Source organism: Hemiscyllium ocellatum, chromosome 9, assembly GCF_020745735.1.
Source record: "Hemiscyllium ocellatum isolate sHemOce1 chromosome 9, sHemOce1.pat.X.cur, whole genome shotgun sequence".
Lineage (NCBI taxonomy): Eukaryota > Metazoa > Chordata > Chondrichthyes > Orectolobiformes > Hemiscylliidae > Hemiscyllium > Hemiscyllium ocellatum.
Window position 1 is genome coordinate 52062151 of NC_083409.1, and position 27814 is coordinate 52089964.

The 27814-nt window shown below is 40.4% G+C and overlaps 1 protein-coding gene across 5 annotated transcripts in view; it reads right to left on the bottom strand.

The window, feature by feature from the left end:
- tprb (translocated promoter region b, nuclear basket protein) overlaps positions 1-27814 on the bottom strand; it is a 151048-nt gene that overhangs the window by 45914 nt on the left and 77320 nt on the right. For all 5 annotated transcript variants that reach the window (XM_060830306.1, XM_060830305.1, XM_060830303.1 and 2 more), the window contains exons 33-40: positions 24393-24591; positions 18429-18652; positions 16775-16854; positions 16257-16465; positions 15866-16135; positions 14280-14404; positions 11415-11510; positions 5813-6004 (exon numbers count right to left, since the gene is read on the bottom strand). In XM_060830306.1, the coding sequence (XP_060686289.1) occupies positions 5813-6004; positions 11415-11510; positions 14280-14404; positions 15866-16135; positions 16257-16465; positions 16775-16854; positions 18429-18652; positions 24393-24591 (1395 nt within the window). The remainder of the gene's footprint in view (positions 1-5812; positions 6005-11414; positions 11511-14279; positions 14405-15865; positions 16136-16256; positions 16466-16774; positions 16855-18428; positions 18653-24392; positions 24592-27814) is intronic.

A 27814-nucleotide genomic window follows, 5' to 3' on the forward strand; every position in this document is an offset into this window, starting at 1 on the left:
AGGCCATTAATTAATCCTGTCTCCTTGCATATCACGAGATCAATCACAGCTGGCTCTTTGGTTGGCTCTTAAACACGCCACTAAGAAACAATCCCCAAAACACTCTATGAACTCATCCGGACTATCTTTACCAACTTGATTCGATTAAAGTGCTTCTGCTCCTGAAATTAATTCCAGGGATGAGGGGTTTACTTTATGAAGGGAGATTGAGCAGTCTAGGTCTATACTTCTTGGAATTTAGAAGAATAAGAGGAGATCTAATCAAGGTACCTAAGGTGCTAAAAAAAATTGACAAAGTAGATGCAGAAAGGATGTCTCCTCATTTGGGGCAATCTCGAATCATTGTCTTGTTTTCTTTTTCATCTCGAATAAGTGGTCAGTTTTAGGGTGGGATAGCAGATTTAAAATTACTTCTCTCAAAGGGTGTGAATCAATGGAATTCACTACCCCAGAATGTGGTGAGTCATTGAGTACACAGGAAATGGTCAAGATTTTTAATTTATAATGGGTCAAAGGGATATCGGGAACAGGCAGGAAAGTGGAGTCAAGATCATGATAAGATCAGCCAAAACTGTATTGAATAATGGAGCAGACACGAGCGTTAAATTACCTGCTCCTGCTACTCATAGGGTCGTAGAGATGTACAGCATGGAAACAGACCCTTCAGTCCAAACCGTCCATGCCTACCAGATATCCCAACCCAATCCAGTCCCACCTGCCAGCACCCGGCCCATACACTTCCAAACCCTTCATATTCATTTACCCATCCAAATGCCTCTTAAATGTTGCAATTGTACCAGCCTCCACCACTTCCTCTGGCAGCTCATTCCATACACGTACCACCCTCTGCGTGAAAAAGTTGCCCCTTAGGTCTCTTTTATATCTTTCCCCTCTCACCCTAAACCTATGCCCTCTACTTCTGGACTCCATGATCCCAGGGAAAAGAGCTTGTCTATTTATCTTATTCATGCCCCATGTAATTTTGTAAACCTCTATAAAGGTCACCCTTCAGCCTCCGACGCTCCAGGGAAAACAGCCTCAGTCTGTTCAGCCTCTCCCTATAGCTCAAATCCTCCAAACCTGGCAACATCCTTGTTAATCTTTTCTGAACTCATTCAAGTTTCCGATAAGGAGACCAGAATTGCACGCAATATTCCAACAGTGGCCTGACCAATGTCCTGTACAGCCGCAACATGACCTCCCAACTCCTGTACTCAATACTCTGACCAATAAAGGAAAGCATACCATACGCCGCATTCACTATCCTATCTACCTACGACTCCACTTTCAAGCAGCTATGAATCTGCACTCCAAGGTCTCTTTGTTCAGTAACACTCCCTCGGACCCTACCATTAAGTGTATAAATCCTGTTAAGATTTGCTTTCCCAAAATGCAGCACCTCGCATTTATCTGAACTAAACTCCATCTGCCACTTCTCAGCCCATTGGCCCATCTGGTCCAGAGCCTGTTGTAATCTGAGATAACCCTCTTTGGTGTCATCTGCAAACTTACTAACTGTACCACTCATGCTCGCATCCAAATCATTTATATAAATGACAAAAAGGAGAGGACCCAGCACCGATCCTTATGGCACTCCACTGGTCACAGGCCTCCCGTCTGAAAACCAACCCTCCACCACCACCCTCTGTCTTCTACTTTGAGCCAGTTCTGTATCCAAATGGCTAGTTCGCCCTTTATTCAATGAGACCTAACCTTGCTAATCACTCTCCCATAAGGAACCTTCTTGAACGCCTTACTCAAGTCCATATAGATCACATCTGCTGCTCTGCCCTCAATCTTCTTTGTTACTTTTTCAAAAAATCTCAATCAAGTTTGTGAGACATGATTTTCCACGCACAAAGCCATGTTGACTATCCAAATACACGTACATCCTGTCCTTCAGGATTCCCTCCAACAACTTGCCCACCACTGAGGTCAGGCTCACCGGTCTATAGTTCCCTGGCTTGTCTTTACTGCCCTTCTTAAACAGCGGCACGTTTGCCAACCTCCAGTCTTCTGGCACCTCACGTGTGACTATCGATGATACAAATATCTCAGCAAGAGGCCCAACAATCACTTCTCTAGCTTCCCAGAGTTCTCGGGTACACCTGATCAGGCCTGGGCATTTATCGACCTTTAACCGTTTCTGTTCCTCCTCTGTAATCTGGACATTTTGCAAGATGTCACCATCTATTTCTCTACAGTCTATATCTTCCATATCCTTTCCACAGTAAATACTGATGCAAAATATTCATTTAGTATCTGTGGCTCATTTTCTGTGGCTCCACACAAAGGCTGCCTTGCTGATCTTTAAGGGGCCCTATTCTCTCCCTAGTTATTCTTTTGTCCTTAATATATTTGTAAAAACCCTTAGGATTCTCCTTAATTCTATTTGCCAACGCTTTCTCATGTCCCCTTTTTGCCCTCCTGATTTCCCTTAAGTATACTCCTACTTCCTTTATACTCTTCTAAGAATTCACTTGATCCATCCTGTCTATACCTGACATATGATTCCTTCTTTTTCTTAACCAAACACTCAATTTCTTTAGTCAACCAACATTCCCTATACCTACCAGCCTTCCCTTTCACCCTGACAGGAATATACTTTGAGGAATTTGTTAATTGTGCACAGTAAGATTTTCTGATTCAGTATGTGGATGTGTCTACTAGAGAAGATGCAAGACTTGACCTACTATTGGGAAATAAGGCGGGGCAGGTGACTGAGGTGTCAGTGGGGGAGCACTTTGGGGTCAGCGACCATAATTCTCTTAAATTTAAAATACTGATGGAAAAGGATAGATCAGATCTAAAAGTAGAATTGCTAAATTGGAGGAAGGCCAATTGTTATGGTATTAGGCAAGAACTTTCAAAAGCTGATTGGGGGCAGATGTTCACAGGCAAAGGGATGGCTGGAAAATGGGAAGCCTTCAGCAATGAGGTAACGACAATCCAGAGCAAGTATATTTCTGTTAGGGTGAAAGGGAAGGCTGGTAGGGATAGGGAATGCTGGATGACTAAAGAAATTAAGGGTTTCATTCAGAAAAAAAGGAAGCGTACATCATATATAGACAGGAGAAATTGAATGAATCCTTAGAAGAGTATAAAGGCTGTAGGAGCATACTTAAAAGGGAAATCAGGAGGGCAAAAAGGGGACATGAGATAGCATTGGCAAATAGAATTAAGGAGAATCTAAAGGGTTTTGACAAATACGTTAAGGACAAAAGGGTAACTAGGGAGTGAACAGGGCCCCTCAAAGATCAGCAAGGCGGCCACAGAAAATGGGGGAGATACTAAACTAATATTTTGCATCAGTATTTACTGTGGAAAAGGATATGGAAGATATAGAATGTAGGGAAATAAATGGTGACATCTTGAAAAGTGTTCATATTACAGAGGAGGTGGTGCTGGATCTCTTGAAACGCATAATGGTGGATAAATGCCCAGGGCCTGATCAGGTGCACCCTAGAACTCTGTGGGAAGTAGGGAAGGGATTGTTGGGCCTCTTGCTGAGATATTTGTATCACTGATAGTCACAGGTAAGGTGCCAGAAGATTGGAGGTTGGTAAACGTGGTGCCACTGTTTAAGAAGGGCAGTAAAGACAAGCCAGGGAACTGTCGACCAGTGAGCCTGAATTCGTTGGAGGGAATCCTGAGGGACAGGATGTACACGTATTTGGAAAGTCAAAGACAGATTAGGGATAGTCAATCAACATGGCTTTGTGCATGGGAAATCATATCTCTCAAACTCCATTTGAGTTTTTAAGAAGTAACAAAGAGGATTGATGAGGCAGAGTGGTAGATGTGATCTATGTGGACTTCAGTAAAGCGTTCGACAAGGTTCCCCATGGGAAACTGATTAGCAAGGTTGGATCTCATGGAATACACAGGGAGAACTGGCCATTTGGATACAAAACTGGCTCAAAGGTAGAAGACAGAGGGGGTGGTGGTGGAGGGTTGTTTTTCAGACTGGAGGCCTGAGACCAGTGGAGTGCCACAAGGATCGGTGCTGGGCCCTCTACCTTATGTCATGTATACAAATGATTTGGATGCGAGCATAAGAGGTACAGTTAGTAAGTTTGCAGATGACACCAAAATTGGAGTTGTAGTGGACAGCCAAGAGGGTTACTTCAGATTACAATAGCATTTTGACCAGATGAGCCAATGGGCTGAGAAATGGCAGATGGAGTTTAATTCAGGTAAATGTGAGGTGCTGCATTTTGAGAAAGCAAATCAGAGCAGGACTAATACACTTAATGGTAAGGTGCTAGGGATTGTGCTGAACAAAGAGACCTTGGAGTGCACGTTCATAGCTCCTTGAAAGTGAAGCCGTAGGTAGATAGGATAGTGAAGGCGGCGTATGGTATGCTTTCCTTTATTGGTCAGAGTATTGAGTACAAGAGTTGGGAGGTCATGTTGCAGCTGTACAGCACATTGTTCCAACAGTCGTGTAACCATTGTGTGTAATTCTGTTCTCCTTCCTATTGGAAAGATGTTGTGAAATTTGAAAGGGTTCAGAAAAGATTTATAAGCATGTTGCCATTGTTGGCTGATTTGAGCTATAGGGAAAGGCTGAACAGACTAGGGCTGTTTACACCCTGGAGTATCGGAGTTTGACGGGTGACCTTACAGAGGTTTACAAAATTATGAGGGGCATGGATAAGATAAATAGACAAAGTTTTTTCCCTGGGGTGGGGGGAGTCCAGAAATAGAGGGCATAGGTTTAGGGTGAGAGGGGAAAGATATAAAAGAGACCTAAGGGGCAACCTTTTCACACAGAGGGTGGTACATATATGGAATGAGCTGCAAGAGGAAGTGGTGGAGGCTGGTACAACTGCAAGATTTAAATGGCATTTGAATGGGTATATGAATAGGAAGGTTTGGAGAAATATGGGCTGAGTGCTGGCAGGTGGGACTAGATTGGGTTGGGCTATCTAGTCGGCATGGACGGGTTGGACCGAACGGCCTGTTTCCGTGTTGTACATTTCTATGATTCTATGTTGCAATTCTTGCTTTGCATTAGCCACAAGATCATAGAAATAAATATATATCTATGCTCTCAATTTATCTGTTGTTATGAATGCTATGTGAATTCAGATACACAGCCTTTAATCATGTCTTTTTACCAATTTGTTATTTCTCGTGTTATCGGATGACGTCAAGATTTCCTCACCGTCTCTTCCTGCCACATCACGATCATTTCCTTTATTGCTATCTTGTTTGCTTCCCTCACCTGCTCCATTTAAATTAATAATTTATTCAAAATTCTAAAGGCTCCAAGCTTGATTTCCATATTACAAACAAAATCCAAAGACCCACTAGAAAATACAGCAGAAACAAAGGACGACATCACAAGAGGTCATTTCCATCAGGAAAGGTTTAGAAGGTAGACGGTTGACCTAACAGGGTTTGAAACCTTTTGGCAGAACACGAAGTGAAGATAAGTCCACATAAGTCAGCAAATTAAATACAGAATAAACATTTTTTACGATGATCGGTGACAGCATAGAGTTTGCTACAGAAGTAATAATGAATGTAAAATCATTAATGCTGTGATGGTAAGCAAGGCAAACATGATGGAGAAGTGAACAAAAAAATTATGCTGACTGATAGCGAAAGAGACAAAAATGGAGCATAAATGTTGACGTGTACTGAATGCCCGTTTGTGTACATTTTTCCACACAAATCTCCAATTCTTATGTTTCTCACAAAAACATCCAACTATTTAGCAACAAACTGCTTAGTGACATTCAGAGTTACTGATGACAAGTGTGGGTTCAGCACCATTTGGATCCCAACAGTTCTGAATTTTTACCTGCTCTTGGTCCTCTTCATTTTCTGGATCTTCGTCACTCTCTATTATAATATATTCAGTTTGTGTCTGAGAATTTTGTGATGATTGGGTGTTCTGTTGGTGTTCAGGTGGTTGGGGAACCAAATCCAAAGAATGAGATGTTTCCTCATTGTCTTCCATCAGTTGAGAAGGGGGGTAATCTTCAATGACCACCTACAAAGTATCACAGATTACAATCTGCTTATCATCATGCAAAGTGCTACTCAAATTTGACTGGTGAACTCATCTGTTCGGCTGTTACAATATTTTAAGTTGTCTTGACTGAGAAGGCAACATTTAATTGAGAAGATTACAGAGCCTTCGTAAAATTTAAGACAATAGAGATTAGGGAAAATTCATCTGGTGGGAGTCATTACTAGCAAGCAAGAAGATTGGTTGCAGTTGTCAACAATATCAGCCCAAGTACACTGCTATATAGGAGTTAGGGTGGATTTGAATGTCCAATAATTTTAGTCGCTTCAAAAACTTCCCATTTTTAAGAAGTGAGAAGGACTGCAGAGCCTTTGGTTTGAGTCACAACTCTGTACACTGAAGTGGCCATACCTACATGTTGCAAATGCTAAACAACGTTCAGACTTCTGCTGATAGTTGGCAAAAAAATCTGTGCCCCACAGATGCTAGGTAACGACCAGCTGTTACAAAAGCACCCAACCATTACATTTGACAACGAATGTGATTGCTATAATTGAATCCTCCAACAATATCCTTCGGAACTAACCACCAGCAGAACTGAATCAGCCACGTAAATTATGTGGCTCCAGTCAAGAGAATTCTTCAAATATCTAATTTTATGACAATCTAAAAGTCAACCCATCATTGACAATTCAAAGATCCAAAACATACATCATCCTGACTTCAAATATATCTTCATGCCTTTATTGACACTGACCAAAGTCTTGAACAACCTTTAGTCAACTGGAGAACCACCTTCATCTCATGAACTGTAACTATTCAAGGTGATGGGTCACTCCATCAAGGACAATTACAGATGGGCAATAAATAGTTTTCTTCAAAATGACTTTATCAATGATATGAAGGAAAGGCAATGAAGGCTGGAGCAAGGTGCTTGTATTTGCAATCCATCTGACAAATATTGTTCAATGAAATAAAGCAATGGCTACAAACTTCTATTGCACTGTCAACACTCATGATGTGTTCACTCCATGTTGTATTGTCATGCAATCATCTGGGATATACCAAGCAAGCAACAGGCTGCATGCAAGGAAAAGTTAGAGGGAATGTTTCTCAAACACAGTGGAACTAGTGGTCGATGTAAGCAGATTGTGTCTCACAAAACTACTGGCGAAAAATTTCAATATAAAAGAAAAAGGTGAGGGAATGTCACAAATGTCACCCAATTCGCCGATAGGATTGTTTGCATACATACCTTATAGGCAAAATATTTCGTGAAAATGATGTAACTAGAAATAAAAGTGTACTTTACGTGGTCCCTCCAGCCTGCTCATTGAGTTAAAACACGCAAGGCTGATGTTCTGCCTCAAAACCACTTTCCTGCTTAATTTGACCTCAATATCTAACCTGTTAATCACGTTGAAAGTCTTTACAATGGGATTATGTCTCATTTTCTCCAAACACCAGAGTGTAGGCTCAATTTACTCAGCCCCTCACTACAGAGGCCTGGTAAAGGGGTTTTAAGAGTTATTGAAACTTGACTGAATTTCCTCCATGCCCTTTCATAGGAAAGGCACAAACACACAATTTGAGATATGAGCTAATCAAAGCTCTATTCAATTGCAAAGCTGCTTCATTATAGTTGCATTGCCATCTTTTTGCTACAAGAGAGATTAGGACAATGTAGAATGTTTATGTTCAGAACACACAAACAACTAGACATTAAAGTGGTTCAAGAGTGTAATATTTTCCTTAACTCTTCCAGAAAAAAAATCATAAATTGAAATGACACTACTGAACTTGTCCAACCAGAATTCAGCTAAGTCAAGATCTGCCTCTCAAAGCTCATTTCACAATCAGATATTTTCCCCTTCTTATTCTTGCCAGCAGGAAGTCATGTCTTATTTCCCAATGTGTTGCTTTCCAAAGAATTAGCCAATCAATGAAGCTGAATTAAGCTGGTGTCTCCTCAGTCATAGGACTCTTCAGGACTTACAGTCCTAAGACTTCATGGTCAACGAGCCATGCCATGCATTTTTGTCTTAACAAGAGAAAATGACAAGTCATGTCACAATTAGCTTGGAGTCATTGTTCCTTGAAAGTGGAGTCGCAGGAGATAGGATAGTGAAGGCAGTATCTGGTATGCTTGCCTTTCTTGATCAGAGCAAAGTATACGAATTGGGACATCAAGTTGTGGCTGTACACAACATTGGTTAGGCCACAGCAGAATGCTGTGGGCAATTCTGACCTCCCTGCTGGAGGAAGGATATTGTAAAACTTGAAAGAATTCAGACAAGTTTCACAAGGATGTTGCCAGGGTTGGAGGATTTGAACTCAAGGTGGAGGCTAAATAGTATGGGGCTGTTTTCCCTGTAAAATGCAGGTTGATGGGTGACCTTACAGAGGTTTATAAAATCATGGGGGGCATGGATAGCATAAATAGACCAAGTATTTTCCTCGGGGTGGGGGTGGGGGAGTCCAGAGCTAGAGGGCATAAGTTTAAGGTGAGAGGGGAAACATTTAAAAGGGACCTAAGGGGCAACTTTTTCATGCAGAGGGTCATGTGTGTAAGAAGTGAGCTGCCAGAGGAAGTGGTGGAGGCTGGTACAATTACAATATTCAAAAGGCACCAGGATGGGTAAGTGAATTGGAAGGGTTTAGAGGGATATGAGTCAAATGTTGGCAAATGGAACTAGGTCAGATTGGGATGTCTGGACAAGCAGACAAGTTGGACCGAATGGGCTGTTTCTGTGCTGCATAACTCTATGACTCTAACTCTCCCTGTCTCTTGTCCCAAATTAGGAAGGAATGCAGCTTCAAATGGCTGTGTCATGTATTGGTGGGAGTCAAAAGGATGTTAAATAGGTCAAGAAATGACAAGGTATCTAAAGCGCAAGAGATGGCAATGCTTCTTCCATTCTTTCAGTGATACATTCCCATGGCAAGTCCAAACAACAGAAATATCAACTCAAGCTATAATGTATTTAACAGTTAAGTTCAAGGAACTTAGCTCAGTAAAAGGCTTTTAGTTTTATATTATTGCCTGCGTGCACTACATCCCTTTCTTAAATATTTACGGCGATACGGTGGACTGTATTCAGAGATGTTGAGTTCCGTTCATGAAGTTTTTTCAATAGTTCTATATAAGAAGTCCACTACTTTTCAGAGCACTAGATAAGAAACAGCAATTGTGAAACTTGTCAATAGCACTAGTGACTAGGTTGGATTGTTTTAAAAAGATGCTTTTTAGAGACAGCTATCAAGAGAGCATATAAATCGGTTATCATTTAAATGTTCGCTAAATCCTAAATGAAGTCAGGATAATAAAACCTGAGTGTTCATACCTGTGAAAAATTAAATTTTGAGCAGTTACCAAGAACAGCTTCATGTGACGGGCAATAAAAGTACCAGGTAAGGAAGGCACTAAGTAACTTGAACCTAATTTCCCACATAAATCCGTTCCACACCATCTTATTCAATCCCTTTTTAGGTGAGAAAACTACTTTTAATTTGGTTAGATACTTGCTATCTAAAAGTGATCTAAAGATTCTAATGATATGATCTTACACACCTAACATTATTGCCACCTGAAGCAGTGACCTACAACTTTGTCAAACATATTGGCAGTACTTACAAATCACCAGAGGATGGTACAATATGAAAAACTTTGCACAAAAAGCAGCAGTCCTTCTGAAGTCAAGTACTGTTCACTGCTGCTCCGTCATGTTCATCCAGGGCCTCAGTCCTGAAATACTGGGCTCCCATCACATACAAGCTCTTGCTACCTAACTGCTGCTGCAACAGAGCAATAGAAAGGTACAGAATGGAAACAAGACTCTTTGGTCCAATCATCTGTGCCAACCAGATATCCCAACCTAATCTAGTCCCATTTGCCAGCACTTGGCCCAAATCCCTCTAAGCACTTCCTATTCATATACTCATCCAGATGTCTTTTAAATGTTGCAACTGTACACGCCTCCACCACTTCCTCTGGCAGCTCATTCCATACATGCACCACCATCTGCATGAAGAAGTTGCCCCTGAGGTACCTTTTAAATCTTTCTCCTCTCACCTTAAATATATGTCCTCTAGTTCTGAATTCCTCTACCCTCCTTGCCACATACACACCTGGGAAAATACCTTGTGTATTTACCCTCCCCATGCCCCTCATGAATTTATGAACCTCCATCAGGTCACCCCTCAACCTCCAATGCTCCAAGGAAAACAGCCCCAGCCTATTCAGCCTCTCTTTTTAGCTCAACCCTGGCAACATCGCTGTAAATCTTTTTTGAACCCTTTCAAGTTTCACAACATATAGGAGAGAGACCAGAATTGCATACAATATTCCAAAACTGGCCTAACCAATGCCTTGACAGCAGCAACATGACCTGCCAACTCCTGTACTTTTTCCTCACCAGCATTTGTTAAAAGGCTGGTTAATTATTGTGTTAGTCTGCCATATGACAGTAATGGATGTTGTCTGCCATTTATGCACAGACAACGTTCTGGTCACAGCCAGTGCTGCACACTATATTTCAACAAATATTGCCAACAACAACCAGCATAAATTTCTAATTTGCATTGTGAATTGCGCTTGAATTTTTCAATGAAATAACAGATCCAATATATGCCTTATACAAATGCAAGAATTTGAAAACGTGACCTTAAAATTGAGTGTTACTCTCCAAAGTCTGCCCATCCTGAACTTTTCCAGCCCTTTTAGTTCTTTCAGATTTTCAGGAGCTGTAGCATTTTCTTTTGTTAAGTACTTGGATGCTAAGATGACAATGTGGCCTCTCAATTTAACATATCAATCCCAGTCTCCAGTTTTGTCAACTCACTTCTATTTCCCACCATCCTCCAACATGCTCCATCTGAATTACAAAAATAAAAAAGTCTAACAGGATCGACGTGGAAAGGATAGGTGGGAGAATCTAGAATTAGTGGTCACTGTTTCGAAGCAAGAGATTCATTAAAGACCGAGATAAGAGGATTTCTGTTTTTTCTTAAAAAGAGAGCTGACAATCTTTGGAATGCTTAGCCAAAAGATAGTAGCAGCAGAAACCTTCTGGGCAGAAACAGATATCTATCGAGCAAGTGAGTGAAAGGTCATCATCAGGGGAAGGCAAGAACATCAAGTCATCAGATCAGCCACACCCTTACTGAGTGGTGGAGCAGGTTCAAGGGGCTGACTGGCTACTCATATGGAGCATTTGCGACCCCCACCACCACCCCATTTGCTCTGACACATGGTATTTTGTTTAGTCCTTGCTCTCTTTCTGTAGTATCCCATTTCATCCCCAGGGCAATTCTACATTCATCTTCTTTGACTTCAAGGTAGTACTAAGTGGCAACTCGTGGATGTAGGGATAAGGTATATGTATACATACAAGTTAAATATCATAATGCCAACCATTAATAATCATCTCACCTGAGAGATAGAGTCTTGTGAATCCAGGTTCTCCGGCTGCACCTGCATGTTGTTCTCTGTTTCAGCACTTTCTTCCACCTCCTGCAAATGTTCTTCCTGAAGTTACAAGACAGATGTTAGTCCTACTGCTTTCAATAGTGAAACTTGAATGAAAATTAGTTCTAACAAGTGCAATGTAATGCAGAAAACATTCCCACTGAACAAGTCTGGAGCAGGAACTTCAGGAAACAGAGAGTCTTGGAGCATAGGCAACAATGGCAAAGGCATCAATTTATTCTGTGGCTCACTATCCTGTGAAGATTAGATTAGACTTACAGTGTGGACGGGTGGCAACTAGCCTGCTGTGATAACGGTCATCCGTCTGGTATGGTGTTGCCAGACAGTTATCAGGAGGATTTAGAATTCATTGCACTTCTGTCTTCTACATCTTTCTTATTTGAAGTACTTATGTTTTTCCAAACTTGAGTACAGGTTTCCATGCAAGCATGACATGACTCTTGTGATTGAATACACATCGTGCAAACAATCATACTGAACTGATAAAGAAGTTTCTCCTTTGTCCTCCACTTATCCAAAGCTGTACAAAATGCAGGCAAGATGAGAACGTAGGGCAAAAACAGGCACACATAATTATCCTGTTATGTATCACAGAGGAAATATTTGAAATCTAGCTGAACTGCAAACTGATAAAATGCTAGAGGGAGATTTTGTTTTAGATGAACTGAATAACCTAAGTGTGGGACAGCATGCCTTAAATAGTCAACCTGATCCAGAGAACGAAATAAAACAACAAATTAAGGAAGTAAGAAATTATACAATTGATCATTAGAAAGGGCTACTACTGAAAAACTGTTTACAGTAGCCATAAGCACTGGGGGTGCTATTTTCCATCCAAAGTTTGAGCCGTTATATACATGTCAACATGAATTTGATCAGCTATTTTCAAAGCAACCTGTTCAGAGGGATAAAGTTAAAAATCACACACACAACAGGTTATAGTCCAACAGGTTTAATTGGAAGCACACTAGCTTTCGGACAACCACACAATCACCTGGTGAAGGAGCGTCACTCCGAAAGCTAGGGTGCTTCCAATTAAACCTGTTGGACTATAATCTGGTGTTGTGTGATTTTTAACTTTGTACACCCCAGTCCAACACCAGCGCCTCCACATCATATTCAGAGATAGGATTACACACTTGTGGAACTCAGGCCGCCTGGCACGGGAGGTAAGGAACACTTAACAGATCCAAACTGTTTTCAATTGTAGACATTTATTCACCGTTGATTATGGAAGGAACTTGGGAACTTCTCACAGCTACAAACTGTCCATTAAAGTGCAAAATTTGAATTTCAGAACAAAGATAGCCTACCTGAATATATTCCAGCATATAATTAAACCAGATCACTGCCAATCAGCACCTCAAATCTATTTACCCACCTCTGCTCCAAGTTCCTTGAAATTCTCATGTAACTAAAAAATATTATGCTTTGGAAATTTTAAATTGACTCAACATCAATTCCCTTTTGAGAGAGATGGAGAGAAATGAAAATCTGGAAGAATACAAGTGAGATGACTCAAATTCCAAACGACCTTGCTCTTGCCCCTCTGTCCCACAAACAGGAAGTATAATAAAAATTTACATGCTATCTTCCTTTTAAATACCTCAATGTGGCCACAAGTTTTTGTAATATTTTTGCACTTAATTCCTTTAAGCCCTGAGCCATTGTGGTGAATCTGTGTTGTACTTAATTCAAGGACAATAAATATTTCCTGAAAATGTGTTTGGCTCTGAAGTCTGGTATAATTGAAGTACCAGATTGTCACTTTTGCATCTCCTGAGGTAAAGGACAATGCAAGTTAGGAGCATAGGACTCAGCCCTTCAAATTTCATCTCCCATTCAACGAAGATGATCTGGTCTAGGTCTCCACTCTAACTCCATTTTTTGGTAAACTGGGGAGTCAGAAGGATGTAATGCTGCTTTGAATAAATTTCAAGTTTCATTCATTTTCTGGGTGGAGAATTCCGGAAAATAAAATAATTCCCATTTCAATTTTCAAAGACAGGGACCTCTTATCCATCATCTTCCATAGTTCTAGTCTCCCTCAAAAGAATAAACCTCTTCCTGACATGTATCTTCGCAAGTACCTTCATAATCTTACCTCAAAACGATCATCTCTCATTCTTGCAAAATCCCAGTCAGAGAAGCAATCCCTTCTGACCGATTGCTTTTTGCATCTAAACCTTGGATTTTTAAGCACTGGAATTGTGTATGATGTCATCTAAATATCCTTCAGTTTCTCACCTTTCCTAAAACCTGCCTCTCATCCAGTATGGATGATTTCCCTGCATAAAATTTGCTTTTCAGTTTTCCACTTGGCTTATCTTCAAACCGAGATCTACAGTTTCCTCTTGGTTTATACAAGTGATTCATATGAACAGTGGTTAGCACTGTTGCCTCACAGCGCCTGAGACCTGGGTTCAATTCCCGACTCAGGCGACAGACTGAGTGGAGTTTGCACGTTCTCCCCGTGTCTGCATGGGTTTCCTCCGGGTGCTTCGGTTTCCTCCCACAGTCCAAAGATGTGCGGGTCAGGTGAATTGGCCATGCTAAATTGCCCGTAGTGTTAGGTAAGGGGTAAATGTAAGGGTATGGGTGGGTTGCGCTTCGGCGGGTCGGTGTGGACTTGTTGGGCCGAAGGGCCTGTTTCCACACTGTAAGTAATCTAATATCTGCAGTTCAAAGCCCAGGTTGCTGAAGGCTGGGAACATCATTAATCATTTGCAGCAGTTCAGAGCATCTCCCCTTTAGCCTGCTATCCAACCAAAATCACTGGCATGTTCGGAAAAAGAATGCTTCACATACCACTCGAACAACTCTCAATTTCTTCGACTGATGTTCCAGAGATTCATCCTGACTATGACCTACGTTTTCTGCATTCATCTCATCATCATCTTCCCGCTGACGCTTGGACATCGTGGTGGCTGAAACTGAAAAACATTACACAAATACTTCAACCTCAAAAGTTGAACACAATTCAGTACATTAGCAGCTATAACTGATACAATTGTTGCATGAAAACTGAGCAACAGACAAGTTAGTCCAATTTAGCAAGACATAAATTCAGTAATTTCGGACGAAAGTCCTTCACAGAAATTGTCATTTAATTTTTTTTTGATGTAAAATTAACCTTAATCTTTAGTTCAGGACTCATTTTCCAGTAAACTATCAATTGTTTCATGGAGCATAGAACTTCTAATTACAGTCAAGGTTGAAGTCAGGCACTCTCCTAATTAAAAAAACTCTACCACATTTTTTTAAAAAACTAATGCACAAAACATGGGAATGCATTCTTTTACTACAGAGTAAAACAAGAAGAGGCCAAAAGTACACAACGCAAGTTTTCACAGATCGTAGCATCATACATCAAGTAGAATAAAGGGTGAAGAAATGGAGGCACCTACAAATAACCACTAGATTACTTGAAATACTGCAGCATTGTTCTAGGTTGTCACATAAAAGATTGCAGGACTTCAATGATAGTCAGATTTCAAAACGTTTAACCTAATCAAAATTTTGGAATTACTGCTAAGATGGTCATAAAGTAAACAGTAAAATTCCAAAGGTAGACGGAAAACTGAAAATAAAACAAATGTTAATTTGAAAAGGCATCTGGATGGACATATGACTCCTTCACAATTATCTAATAAAAGACAAGAGAAAGGATCAAGATTGCCACAGACTTGTCAGTATCACAAATAATAGTGAGACTACTCAAATGAGTTGCAAAATGGCTTAAAATTTATCCAATTGAACTGATCAGAGACTGAATTAACTGAATTTTCTTGGCGATCACAATGATGAATGTCATCTACAAATGCTAGCTTTTGAGTCTGGAGGAAAATCCAAAGAACTGTAGGTAACAAATGGTTTGAAGGACCACTGATATCAGTGGTCAAGTGTACATAGAATTAACTGCACAGCAACAGCTTAATAAGTCTTTGCTGATTGATTCAAATGATAATCCAATAGCTTCAGTTTTTCACCAATTTATGATTAAGATGATAAAGCAAAAACTAGTGCAGGTGTTTAAATTAAGTGGTATACATTAAAGGGAACCTAGCTCCTTTAGTGGTGAAAACTAAGATTGAGAAAGCATTGACAGCCAGTTTGTTAAGGACGTTATAAACAGAATTTAATAAAAATGAAATTATTTCCACAAAGGGCAGTAAATTCTGCTTTGAAGTTAAGTTAAGGAGGTCAAGACATGTGGAGCGAAAGGGAAAAAGGGGGACTGAAACACAGATCATCCATGAGCTAACTGAACAAAAGCCATAGTTGAGGAGATGAACAGTTAACCCTTAGACCTAAATCTCAAGCCACTAAGTAAAGGCTGAAATTAAAATTGATATTCAATTGAAAATTCAGTTTAACCTTCAAAATAAACTAACCTGTTCCAAACACTGCTGTAGAGGTCGAAGGTCTTTCTACCTGGGAGCTCTGTATGACATCTACTATGCTAGAGGATGGCTCCTGATTTGCAGGTTCTACTTGAAGAGTCTGTTGAGTGGGTTGCACAAAGGCAGTTGCTTGTGTCTGTTGCTGCTGCACAGTTAAAATAGGCTGTGACAAATTTGGGATATTTGGACTTGTTGAACGTACAGTTCCGCTTGTGCTACCAAAAACAGTTACATGCTCAACTGGTCCTTCTGACTGCATGGCTGTTCAATAAACATAAGAAAATTACTCAATACAACAAACACAGTGGACAATGCTTCTCAATATCAAACAGAATATCAATTTAAGTCAAATAAAAAATATCTAATACAAATGGTTTCTTACCTTCTTGGGTTTCTACCTGTGTTGTTGGCATTACTGTAGCTGTTGGCGTTGTAGCCGGTCCAGTGACGGTTGCAGGGGTAACCATTGGCCGAATACTGGCTCTTGGTGTAGATTTACTGCCTGCTACTGGCCCAGCAGCTACCTTACTGGGTGTTGCCACAAGAGGAGTTGGCTTTATATTGGCTGTTGGAGGATCGGATATACTCAAACTATGTAGAATAAAAAATAAATTGATGTAATATAGGTCTCAAGTCCAGAGATCCTAAAGAATTCATTCATATAAAACTGTGCAGCAGGCTAACAAACAATATAGTGGACAAACATGCAGGAAATAAACAATTTAAATCGAACGTTTTGACATTGTGAATATTGTGGTCTCTATTGGATTAAGTTTGAAAAATAGATATTTTTCTCTTGAGCAGGCAAGTTAATAATCTGCCTCTTTTATACAACTGGTTAAACTTTAAAACTTGGTGATATGCATAACATAAACAAAAATTAAGCTAGTTAGTGCTTACCTTCCTCTGTCCACGGATGCTGGAGTCTGTTTGAGGGTTATCTGTCGCTGTTGATCCAGTTGTCTCTGTGGTTCAGAAGTCTGATGCATAGGAGAAAACGAATTTCAAGCTACATTTTTCCATTGCTTGATATCGCTATTGCTATTTTGGTTATTTTAAAAACTATTTAAATTTCAAAGATTTTATTAATGAATCAAATGAGTCACATAAATCAATTTTTGTTTGAAACATTTCATGAAACCAACAATTAGATATCTGTATGAATCAAGTAGGCCCAATAAAAATGCAGAAAGCAATTCATTTTCTGCACAGTACTCACCATTTGAAGCAATCTTAGGCAGAAAATATTTAACAAGCAACTAAACTAAGTGCATCACCATTAGGATGGTTTAATTCCACTTCAGTCCCTGAAGAATTTCTTCAAACTGTTAGAAATGCAACTTTGCTCCAATCTACAAAACTTCTATTCACTTGCTATACATTTGCACAGCATTCAAAATTTTCACTTAACGAAATTAACACTTACAAATTGCACAAGTAAAACATCAAATCTCAACAGCCAGCAACCCAAGCATTCACAAATTACTTACGTGCTGTACAGGACAAAGGAAAGAAAATCAGCCACATTCAACCCCTTGAATTTTCACACCAGCTTGCCTGGCTGCATTAGTGGCCATTCATTTTATTCTTTTTATTTTTAGGGTCCATGTAAATTGATGTTTAAACAAATCGTTTGTACTGAAACACATTCTTATAGGTGCTTCCCTTTGGCTAGAATATTAAAATGAAGGTCTCATTTGCCTAAAGCACAATAATTAAGCATGCATATTCAAACTCTATTTCCTCAAATCAGTTTCTCACATGCAAATACCAACCTCAAAAGTGACACGTTCAGACCTTCTTTATTTTCTCCATTTAATTTCAGTTTAAGAAAACTCTTTCCCAAGGTAGTGTCTGCATTAATTGTAAAAATCAAAAATTTGCGACAATATGCCAATAAAGGAAGTAGATGGTGCAACAGAGAATTCAGTTCTCTTTGAAAACTGGAAGGTCAAAAGGCAAGAAATATACTCAAGCTCCCAAAAACCAAAATGCTCGCAGAAGCAGATTTCAGCTCTAATGATAGCTCAGAAAAAATTGCAGAATCAAAATGTGGAGGGGATGACTGAGTGACTGAAGTTGGTGGAGTTTTTATTCAACTTGTTTTTTTAAAAACTCGAGTTAGTAATCTATTGCTGACTATAAAGCCAGTGCCATTTGTCATAACAATCCAACATCTGGCTTACTTTTGTCCTTTTAGCAAGGAAGATACTATCCTTGCCTGATCTGCTCTACATGCATCTCCATACATACAATGTGACTGACATTTAAAAGCTGTCTGGGCAATACAGGACGAGCAAAAAATGTTTCCTGATTGGTGATAACCACATCGCATGGATGAATAAAAATTTTAAACAAAGCTTGATTTTATACATGGAACTTAATGATTTCCTTGCAATAATATTCTGAACAATTATGTAGCAATCAGAATATACCATGTAATAAAAGCAAATCTACATGCCAAATTTAAAACTTCACTAAAAAGCTAAACAGTCATGATTATCTAATTCTCTAATATATCAATTTTCATTTGCTATAAAATTTAATTACATACTTTGGTTATTTCTTGTGGTTCTTCACGTTGTTCATGTTGTCGATCCTGATGCTCCTTCAGCTCCCGCTTAAGTCGAGCAATGTGACCATCATACTGTGATTTTAGTGCACTCATGCGCACCTCCAATTCTTCTCTCTGCTGATCTAAACTAGTGATACGTTGTTGAAATTCTTCATTGTGCTGCTTCAATTGCTCATTTTCTTGTGCCAACTGCTCCTTCAATCCTAAAATAATAACCACCTTAGATCAGCATTAAAATCTATGACTCTCATCATTGCATTTCTTTTAGTATAAGGACGACTCAGGTTAAATACATAGTCATTAGGAAGCAACTTTTAAAAACTAATCTTGTTAAAAATAGACTTTTTACTGCAATACACTAATTAGCAAAATTATCATTGCTAATTCAAATGCTCTGTGCTTTACAGAATTAAATCTGGTCAGTCTCAATCTGCAGAGAACCTCAAGTGTGCACCAACAATTCAAACTGGACATAAAAAACTCACTTGAGAAACAAACTTTGTTAGTGTTCAGTCCTTTGCTTTTGGAAAAGAAAAGCTGAATTTAATATATCAATTTTGGATCTACTAATTATATTTTCAAATTTTGTATGTTGCCTCAATTTAAGATCTATAATTCCACGCCATAGTGGGTTGCATACTTAAAATAATCAAAATTAAAAATCACACACCACCAGGTTATTGTCCAACAGGTTTAATTGGAAGCACACTAGCTTTCAGAGCGACGCTCCTTCATCGGGTGATAGTAGAGGGCTCGATCGTAACACCAAATCATGCTTAAAATAATCAAGCAGAGTCAACATAACTGCACAAAGGGGAAATCACGCTGAGAAATCTATTAGAATTCTTCAAGTAGGTGACAAGCAGAACATATCAAGGGAGAGTAATAAGTGTAAAATATCTGAATGATCAAAAGGCATTGAATGAAATGCTGCACGTAAGACTGCTTCAGAGCCCATGCTGTTAGGTGTATTATATTAGTATGGACAGAGGATCGGCTAACTATTAGAAGACAGAGTTGTGAGGAAGAGGGCTTTCTCAGGATGGCAACCTGTAACTAATGGAGTGCCACAGGGACCAGTGCTAGGGGCACAATTATTTGCAATATATATTATTGACTTGGATGAGGAAAGTGAATCTTTTGCAGCCAATTTTACAGACAGCAAAAAAATAGGTGGGAAGCAAGTGGAGAGGGTGACACAATGAGAATGCAGAAGGCCATAGCCAAGTGGCCAAAAACATTGCACATGGAATATAATGTGGGAAAATATGACATTATACACTGTGGCAGAAAGAAAGGAGCTGAATAATACTAAAATGAAAAAAAAAAGACAGCAGAAAGCTATAGTATTGGAAGTTGAGGAGTCATGAAAGGCGAACTTACAAGTTCAGCAGGTAATAGGAAATGCAGATAGAAAGTTGGTCTTTATTTCAAATAGAAAATGACATAAAACAGAAAGGCGTCACTAAAACTATTCCTAGCACTAGTCAGGCCAAACCTAGAATAATGAACAGTTTTGGCCCTCTTATCGAAGGCAAGTTTTTGGAGCAGTCGAGAAAAGATTCGTGAAGCTGACCGCAGGTCTGCACAGACTGTTTTATGGGTACAGGAGACTTGACATGTTAAATGCAGAAGGTTACTTCCCTTTATGGCAGAGTCTAGGAGCAGAGGGAATCATCTCAGAATAAGGGGTTGCCCATTTAAAACAGAGAGGAGGAAAAGTTTTTTTCTCTCAGAGGACAGTAAATCTATGGAATTCTTGAACAAAGACAGGAATTGTCAGACCACATCTGGAATACCATCAACTACTTTTGCTCCTTTGTCCAAAGACAAAAATACTACAATGTCGGCAATCCTGAAGAGACTCATTACATGAATTCTGGGTATGGTGGGGTTTTCTTATGAGGAGGCTGGGATTACACTCACTGCAGTTTACAAGAATAAGTGAGGACATTATATTATTACTGAAACATTAAATTCTTGAGGGGCTTGGCAAAGTAGACGCAGAGTGTTTTATTTTCCCCTTTGTGGGAGAGTCTAGGGACAGAGGTCATATAAGTAGAAAGTGAGATGGGGTCCTGAAAGAAGAATTCAGGGAGCTAGGAAAGATGTTAAAGGGGAGGACCTCAAAGGTAGTGATCTCAGGATTACTACCAGTGCCACATGCTAGCCAGTGTATAAATGAAAAAAAAATAAGGCAGGATGAACACATTGCTTGAGGGATGGTAGAAGGGAAAGGTTCATATTTGTTGGACATTGGGACCAGTTCTGGAGAAGGTGGGACTATTATAAAAGGGACTGTCTACATCTGAACCAGACCAGAACCAATGTCCTTGGTGGAAAGGTTTTGCTACTGCTGTTGGGGAGGTTTTAAGCTAATGTGATAGGGGTCTGGGACCCAGAAAAGAAAACAAGTAGGCAGCAAAGTGGAGACTGGAGACTGTAAGAATTATGAAGATAGCATTAATAAAGGGAAGAATAGGCAGAGAGCAGGTGAGCGCAAAAGAACTGGTGGCCTGAAATGCATCTATTTTAATGCAAGGAGCATAGTGTGAAAGGCAGAAGAACTTAGGGCTTGGATTGGTGCCTGGGAGTATGATATTATTGCCATCACAGAGACTTGGTTGAAGGAAGGGCATGATGATTGGCATCTAAATGTCCCAGGATATAGGCGCTTCAGCTGGGACAGGGAGGGAAGTAAAAGAGGGGGTGGAGTTGAATTGCTGGTCAGGGACGACATCACGACTGTGCTAAAGGAGGACACTATGGCGGTCTTGGGTGGTGAGGCATTATGGGTGGAGCTGAGAAATAAGAGGGGTGCAGTTACATTGTTGGGGCTGTATTACAGGTCTCCCAACAGTGAGCGTGAGGTAGAAGAACAAATAGGTAAACAGATTATGAATTGATGTAGAGGCAATAAAATAGTGGTGATGGGAGATTTTAATTTTCCCAATATTGACTGGGATACACTAAGTGTCAGAGGTCTGGATGGAGTAGAATTTGTAAGAAGTGTCCAGGAGAGTTTTCTAGAGCAGTACGTCAGTAGTCCGACAAGGGAAGGGGCCATGCTGGACGTGGTACTGTGGTACTGGGTAACAACCAGGACAAGTGGTAGAAGTTGTGGTGGGAGATTTCTTTGGGACAGTGACCACAATTCTGTAAGTTTTAGAATACTTGTAGATAAAGAAGAGAGTGGCCCTAAGGGAAGAGTACTAAACTGGGCCAAGACCAATTATATCAAAATTAGACAGGAGCTGGGAAATGTGGATTGGACACAGCTATTTGAAGGGAAGTCCACATTTGAGATGTGGGAGGCTTTCAAAGATAGGTTAACGGTAGTGCAGGATAGGCATGTCCCATTGAAGGCAAAGGACAGGAAGGGCAAGATTCGTGAACCGAGGATGACAGGAGAAATTGTATGACTAGCCACGAGGAAAAGGGAAGCGTACATAAGGTCTAGGCAGCTAAGAACAGAACAGGAGGAATATTGTAAGAATAGGACAAGTCTTAAACAAGGAATCAAGCGGTCTAAAGGGGTAATGAAATAGCTTTAGCAAGGAGAATTAAGGAAAATCCCAAAGCATTTTATTCTTATATAAAAAGCAAGCAGGTAACTAGAGAAAGGATTGGTCCACTAAAAGATAATGAAGGAAGGCTGTGTGCCGAACCTGAGAGAATAGGTGAGATTCTGAATTATTACTTTGCATTAGTGTTCACTCAGGAGAGGAACATGATGAATCTTGAGATTAGAGATCGAAGTTTGATTAGTCTGGATCACGATGGCATGAGTACGGAAGATGTGTTGGGTAGGCTCGAGGTTATTAAGGTGGACAAATTCCTAGGACCGGATGGGATCTATTCCAGGTTGCTGAGGGAGGAGAGAGGGGAAATAGCTGGGGCCCTGACAGATATCCTTGTGGCATCCGTAAATGCAGGTGAGGTGCCGGAGGACTGGAAGATTGCTCATGTTGTCCCCCTGTACAAGGGTAGTAGGGATATTCCGGGTAACTACAGACCAGTGAGCCTGATGTCGGTGGTGGGGAAGTTGCTGGAGAGGGTACTGAGGGATAGGATCGATTTAGAAAAGAATGAGCTTATCAGTGATGGGCAACATGGTTTTGTGCAGGGGAGATCGTGCCTGACCAGAGTTCTTAATACAGTTCTTCAAGGAAGTGACCAAGTTGATAGATGAAGGAAGGGCTGTTGATGTCATATACATGGACTTTAGTAAGGAATTTGATAAGGTTCCCCATTGTAGACTAATGGAGAAAGCAAAGTCACATGGTGTGCAGGGTGTTCTAGCTAGGTGGATAAAGAACTGGTTGAGAAGCAGGAGACAGACTAGTTGAAGGGAGTTTCTCGAAATGGAGAGTGGTGACCAGTGGTGTTCCACAGGGGTCAGTGTTGGGGCCACAGGGCACTGTTGGTATGACCAGCAAGTTTGCGGATGACATGAAGATTGGTGGAGTAGCAGAAAGCATAAAGGACTGTCAGAGAATACAGGAGGATATAGACAGACTGGAGAGTTGAGCGGAAAAGTGGCAGATGGATTTCAATCCAGACAAATGTAAAATTATGCATTTAGGCAAGACTAATTCCCAGAGCGAATTATACAATGAACGGAAGAGCCTTGGGAAAAGCTGATGGGCAGAGATATCTGGGAGTGCAGATCCATTGTACCCTGAAGGTTGCTGCACAGGTGGATAGAGTGCTCAAGAAGGCATATAGTATGCTTGTCGTCATTGGACGGGGTATTGAGTATAAGAGCTGGCAAGTAATGTTAAAATTGTACAAGACATTGGATCGGCCGCATTCAGAATACTGTGTACAGTTCTGGTCGCCACATTACCAAAAGGATATGGACGCTTTGAAGAGGGTGCAGAGAAGGCTTATGAGGAAGTTGCCTGGTATGGAAGGTGCTAGCTGTGAAGAGAGGCTGAGTAGGTTAGGTTTATTTTCACTGGAAAAACAGATTGAGGGGGGGGACCTGATTGAGGTTTACAAAATCATGAAGGGTATAAACAGGGTGGATAGAGAGAAGCTTTTTCCCAGGGTGAAGGATTCAATAATGACAGGTCATGCTTTCAAGGTGGGAGGTGGAAAGTTTAAGGGGGATACATGCGGCAAGTACTTCACACAGAGGGTGTTGGGCGTTTGGAACATGTTGCCAGCAGAGGTGGTAGAGGCAGATACAGTAAATTCATTTAAGATGCGTCTGGACAGATGCATGAGTAGGTGGGGAGCAGAGGGATACAGATGCTTAGGAATTGACAGACAGTTTTCGACAGTACATTTGAATCGGCTCAGGCTTGAAGGGCCGAAGGGCCTATTCTTGGGCTGTAAATCTTCTTTATTCTTTATCTCATGAACAGCTTGTCCATTAGAGAAGAGAATTTCAACACCCCCGCAACCCCCCCATTTCAGAAGTTAATCAATCCATGGAATTATATATCACAGAGGACTAATAAGGCTGGATCATTCAGTACATTTAAGATATAGATTTTTAATCAGTACAGAATCAACAGTTATGGGGATGAAGCAGGAAAGTGGAGTTGAGAAACAGATCAGCCATGAACTCACTGAATGGGAGACAGATTCAACGGGCTGAATGGCCTACTTAAGCAACTACATTTTATGGTCTCGTGTGGAGATTTTCTGCAATGGGGACAAAGTGAGGACTGCAGATGCTGAAGATCTGAGTCAAGTATGTGGTGCTGAAAAGCATTTGAGGAGCAGGTGAAAGGCTTATGCCTGTAATATCGATTCTCCTGCTGCTCGGATGCTGCCTGACCTGCTGTGTTTTTCCAGCACCCCTCTCATTTTCTGTAATGGTGTGATACACAGAAGTGAAAGCAAAGAAAACATGGGTACAACTTTAAATTCTAGTTTCTCCTGAATACTTTGTCATTGTGCAATAGATTTGTGAAAATAAAAATAGCTGACCAGCCAACTGTGTTATCTTCTGCTTGGCTACCAAAATTGCTTTCTTCGTCTTCTCTTCCTTTTCCACAATTTGCTGTCGAAGCTGCTCTTCAAGATTTCCTTTATCCTGCAGCTCCTGCCTCAAGCGGGCAAGTTCACTATGCAATTGGGAAACTTCATCTTGCAATTTTGTCACTTCAGATTCCTTTTCAGTAACAGACTAATTAAAAAACAAACAATTACTGAAAGCAGAAGTCGAACATAATCACAGGTTGCTTTCCAAAGTTCTGGGTTGAATGGTTAAAATGCAGCTACATCAAACCTTTAGTATTTATTTCATATATTTATTAGGTCTCAAATGGGTAATGGAGTCAGTGATGAATCATCTTAATCTGCCTCTAATCCAGACATAGGTAATAATGTCAGTTAAAATATTTTGAGGTTTGTTTGGTAGTGTCCTTGCTTCTGAGCCAGAAGGCCCAGTTCAAGTCCCAACTGCTCCAGAAGTATTTTATTACAGCTCTGAATAACATGATTAGAAATATATCTGCAAATGGTTTGATATTATTACTATGACTGGAGCCTCTTGTGATGCAGTGCTGGGTGCAGACCTCAGAGATAGGAGGCCTGGGACCAAGTCTCACCTGCCTCAGAGATGTATGTAAAAAATCTCTGAACATGTTATTGGAAAATAAATATAATGGACTTAGATATGCAGCAAGGAAACTATTAAATGGTGTAAAGCTTTGGCAATCAGATGGTTCAAAGTCACTTGCTCCGAAATAGCCTGCACTACTCAAATCAAACAATAAATTACCCATTCTAAGAATGCTAATTTAATTTTAAAAATGTTAATAGTATCTGCTCCAGAGTTTCAACTAAATTTCAGTGAGCGGATGATGGATCACGTTTGCAGATCAGTTTTGAATTTAACCTCTTTCAAGGGCAGGTTGCACCGCTCTGAACAAGACAGAAATATTGGTTATGGTCCATCGCAGAGTTCCTTTAGAATTCTAAATAGAATATCACTCTGCAGCATCAGCTTAGCAGCGAGTACATGCTTAATTGGGTACTTCTCTGAACTCTTCCAATGACAAACAAACTAGAATTATCACATATTCCAACTGAAGTTTAAGGATTTATAAACAATTCTGCCTCCACAGTGTTTTGAATGGATCCCATCAGACTTACTTTACTCACTGTAACTGAGCATTGTTTCAGTGGTTTTAATTTATGGATCCAAAGTCTTAGCTTTCTGCATACCGTTTTCTTGCATTAATCGAAGAGTCCCTTCATTTTTAAAAAAAAATTATATGTTGTCAATTCTGAAATGGGCTTTTTCCTGGAAACTATCCTATTCAAATAAAGTACAAGCAAACAGTCTCAAAAATGTTATGAATCGGAGATGGGCATTACTGACAAGGTAGGCATTTAATGCACATCCTCGAGTGTATGAGATGATGGTGAGCCAAATCCTTGAAGTACTCAATCAATGTGATATAGATACATCCAGTGCCATCAGGAAGGGAGATGAAGATCTTGGACAAGTGGAAAATAACAATATTGCTCCAAGTCACGACATGTGACTAGCAGGGTAAATTGGAGGTGGTGGCAGATTTGGTAGTCAGTGTGAGTGGTCAATATGGCAGATGGGTATTAACGCATTGAGTAGCTTTGTCCTGGATGGCAAGCTACTCAACAGAAAATACCTATCCTCTAACTTGCTCTCTGAACAGATTGATTGGAAAATAGTTTTTTTTTAAAAAGTTGCCAATTCTTGGGAATAGTGACGAAGACATTTATGGTAGATGTTTTAGCAATAAAATTGTAATGTCATAGGCAGGTGATTGGATTGACTGCTGGAGATAATGATTGCTTGGTACAATTGTTATTTACAATTAGGATTCAAGCCTGAACGTCGGCCAGGTCTTAAATGAAGTTAAGCCTGCGCACAGTAATAAAGCATTGTGAATATAAATCAACACTGAGCAATCAGTATATATTCCCCTCTGACTTTATACTGAAAAAGGGAATGCTCAACAAAGCAACTGAAAATGGTTTGGTCTTGGATACTACTCGGAAGAGCTCCCTGGGATTAAACATGATTGACCTCCAAAAACCACAATGATCTCTTTTATGCTCACTATAAATTTGAACCAGTGGAAGCCTTTTCATCATTCCCAATGTCTTCAGGCTTAACTCCAGCTTCGCTGTCACTCTATTAGGAGGGGGGATTTCAGGATAGGAGTGGTCATCAACAGCCAAAGCTGGAGTGAGGTTAAGGCCGGGGCAGTCCTGGCAGAACTAAAGCATAATCAATGATATTATTGGTGAGTTATTGATAACACTGCCATATCATCTTCCATCACTTTGGTAATGTGAATGGATTAATGGGGTGGCAGGTATTGATTGTCTTTCGTGGGCAAAGTCTCTTCAGTAGATAGTCGTGTTGTAGACACTTTTGGAACTCACATTTACAACATCATAGCTACACATTTTGCAGTGTCCATGATCTTTACTGTACCCAGCAAAGTGGACCAGTTAGGGTGAAGATATTCAGTCACATCTTCAACCTCTTTCTCCTACAAGCCATTGTCCCCACCTACTTCAAGAAGACCACCATCATTCCAGTACCAAAGAAAGTATACACAATGTGCCTAATGTACCGCCCAGTGGCTCTGACCTCCACATTTTTGAAGTGTTTCAAGAGGCTAGACATAGCCCACATCAACTCCAGTCTCCCAGCCTGCCTTGATCGTCTACCATGTGCCAAAGTAACAGATCCACAGCGGATGACATTTCCTTAGTCCTGCACTCATTCCTAGAAGCTGTGGACAAGTACACCTATGTTCGATTCCAGCTCATCAACTACAGCTCCACCTTCAACACCATTATACCCTCCAGTCTGATCTCAAAACTCAAAGACCCAGGTCTTGGGTCTGCCCTCTGCAACTGCATCTTCAGCATTCTGACCCATAGACCGCAAGTAATGAAGGCAGACAACTGCACATTCTGCACAATAACACTCAACACTGGAACCTTCCAAGGATTTGATCTCAGCCCTCTACTATACTCCCTGTACACCCATGTACACTGTGTTGCCTAATTCCAAATAAACTGCATCTACAAGTTTGCTGATAACAGCACCATTGTAAGACAGATCTAAAATAGCAATGAGGAAGAAGACAGAAAGAAGAGACAGGACTTGGTGATGTGATGCAATAATAACAAGCTCTCTGTCAATGGCACCAAAGAACTGATCATTAATTAAGGAAAAAAAAACACCCCTTTACAGTGGTTGGGTGCGTCATGTTCCTCAGACTGACAACAACTGACCACCTGTGACAGCCAAGAACCCTCAACAATGCCCCTTCTTCCTTAGGCAGCTGAGGAAATTTAGCATGTCCACAAGGACCCTCACCAACCTTTACAGGTAAACCAAT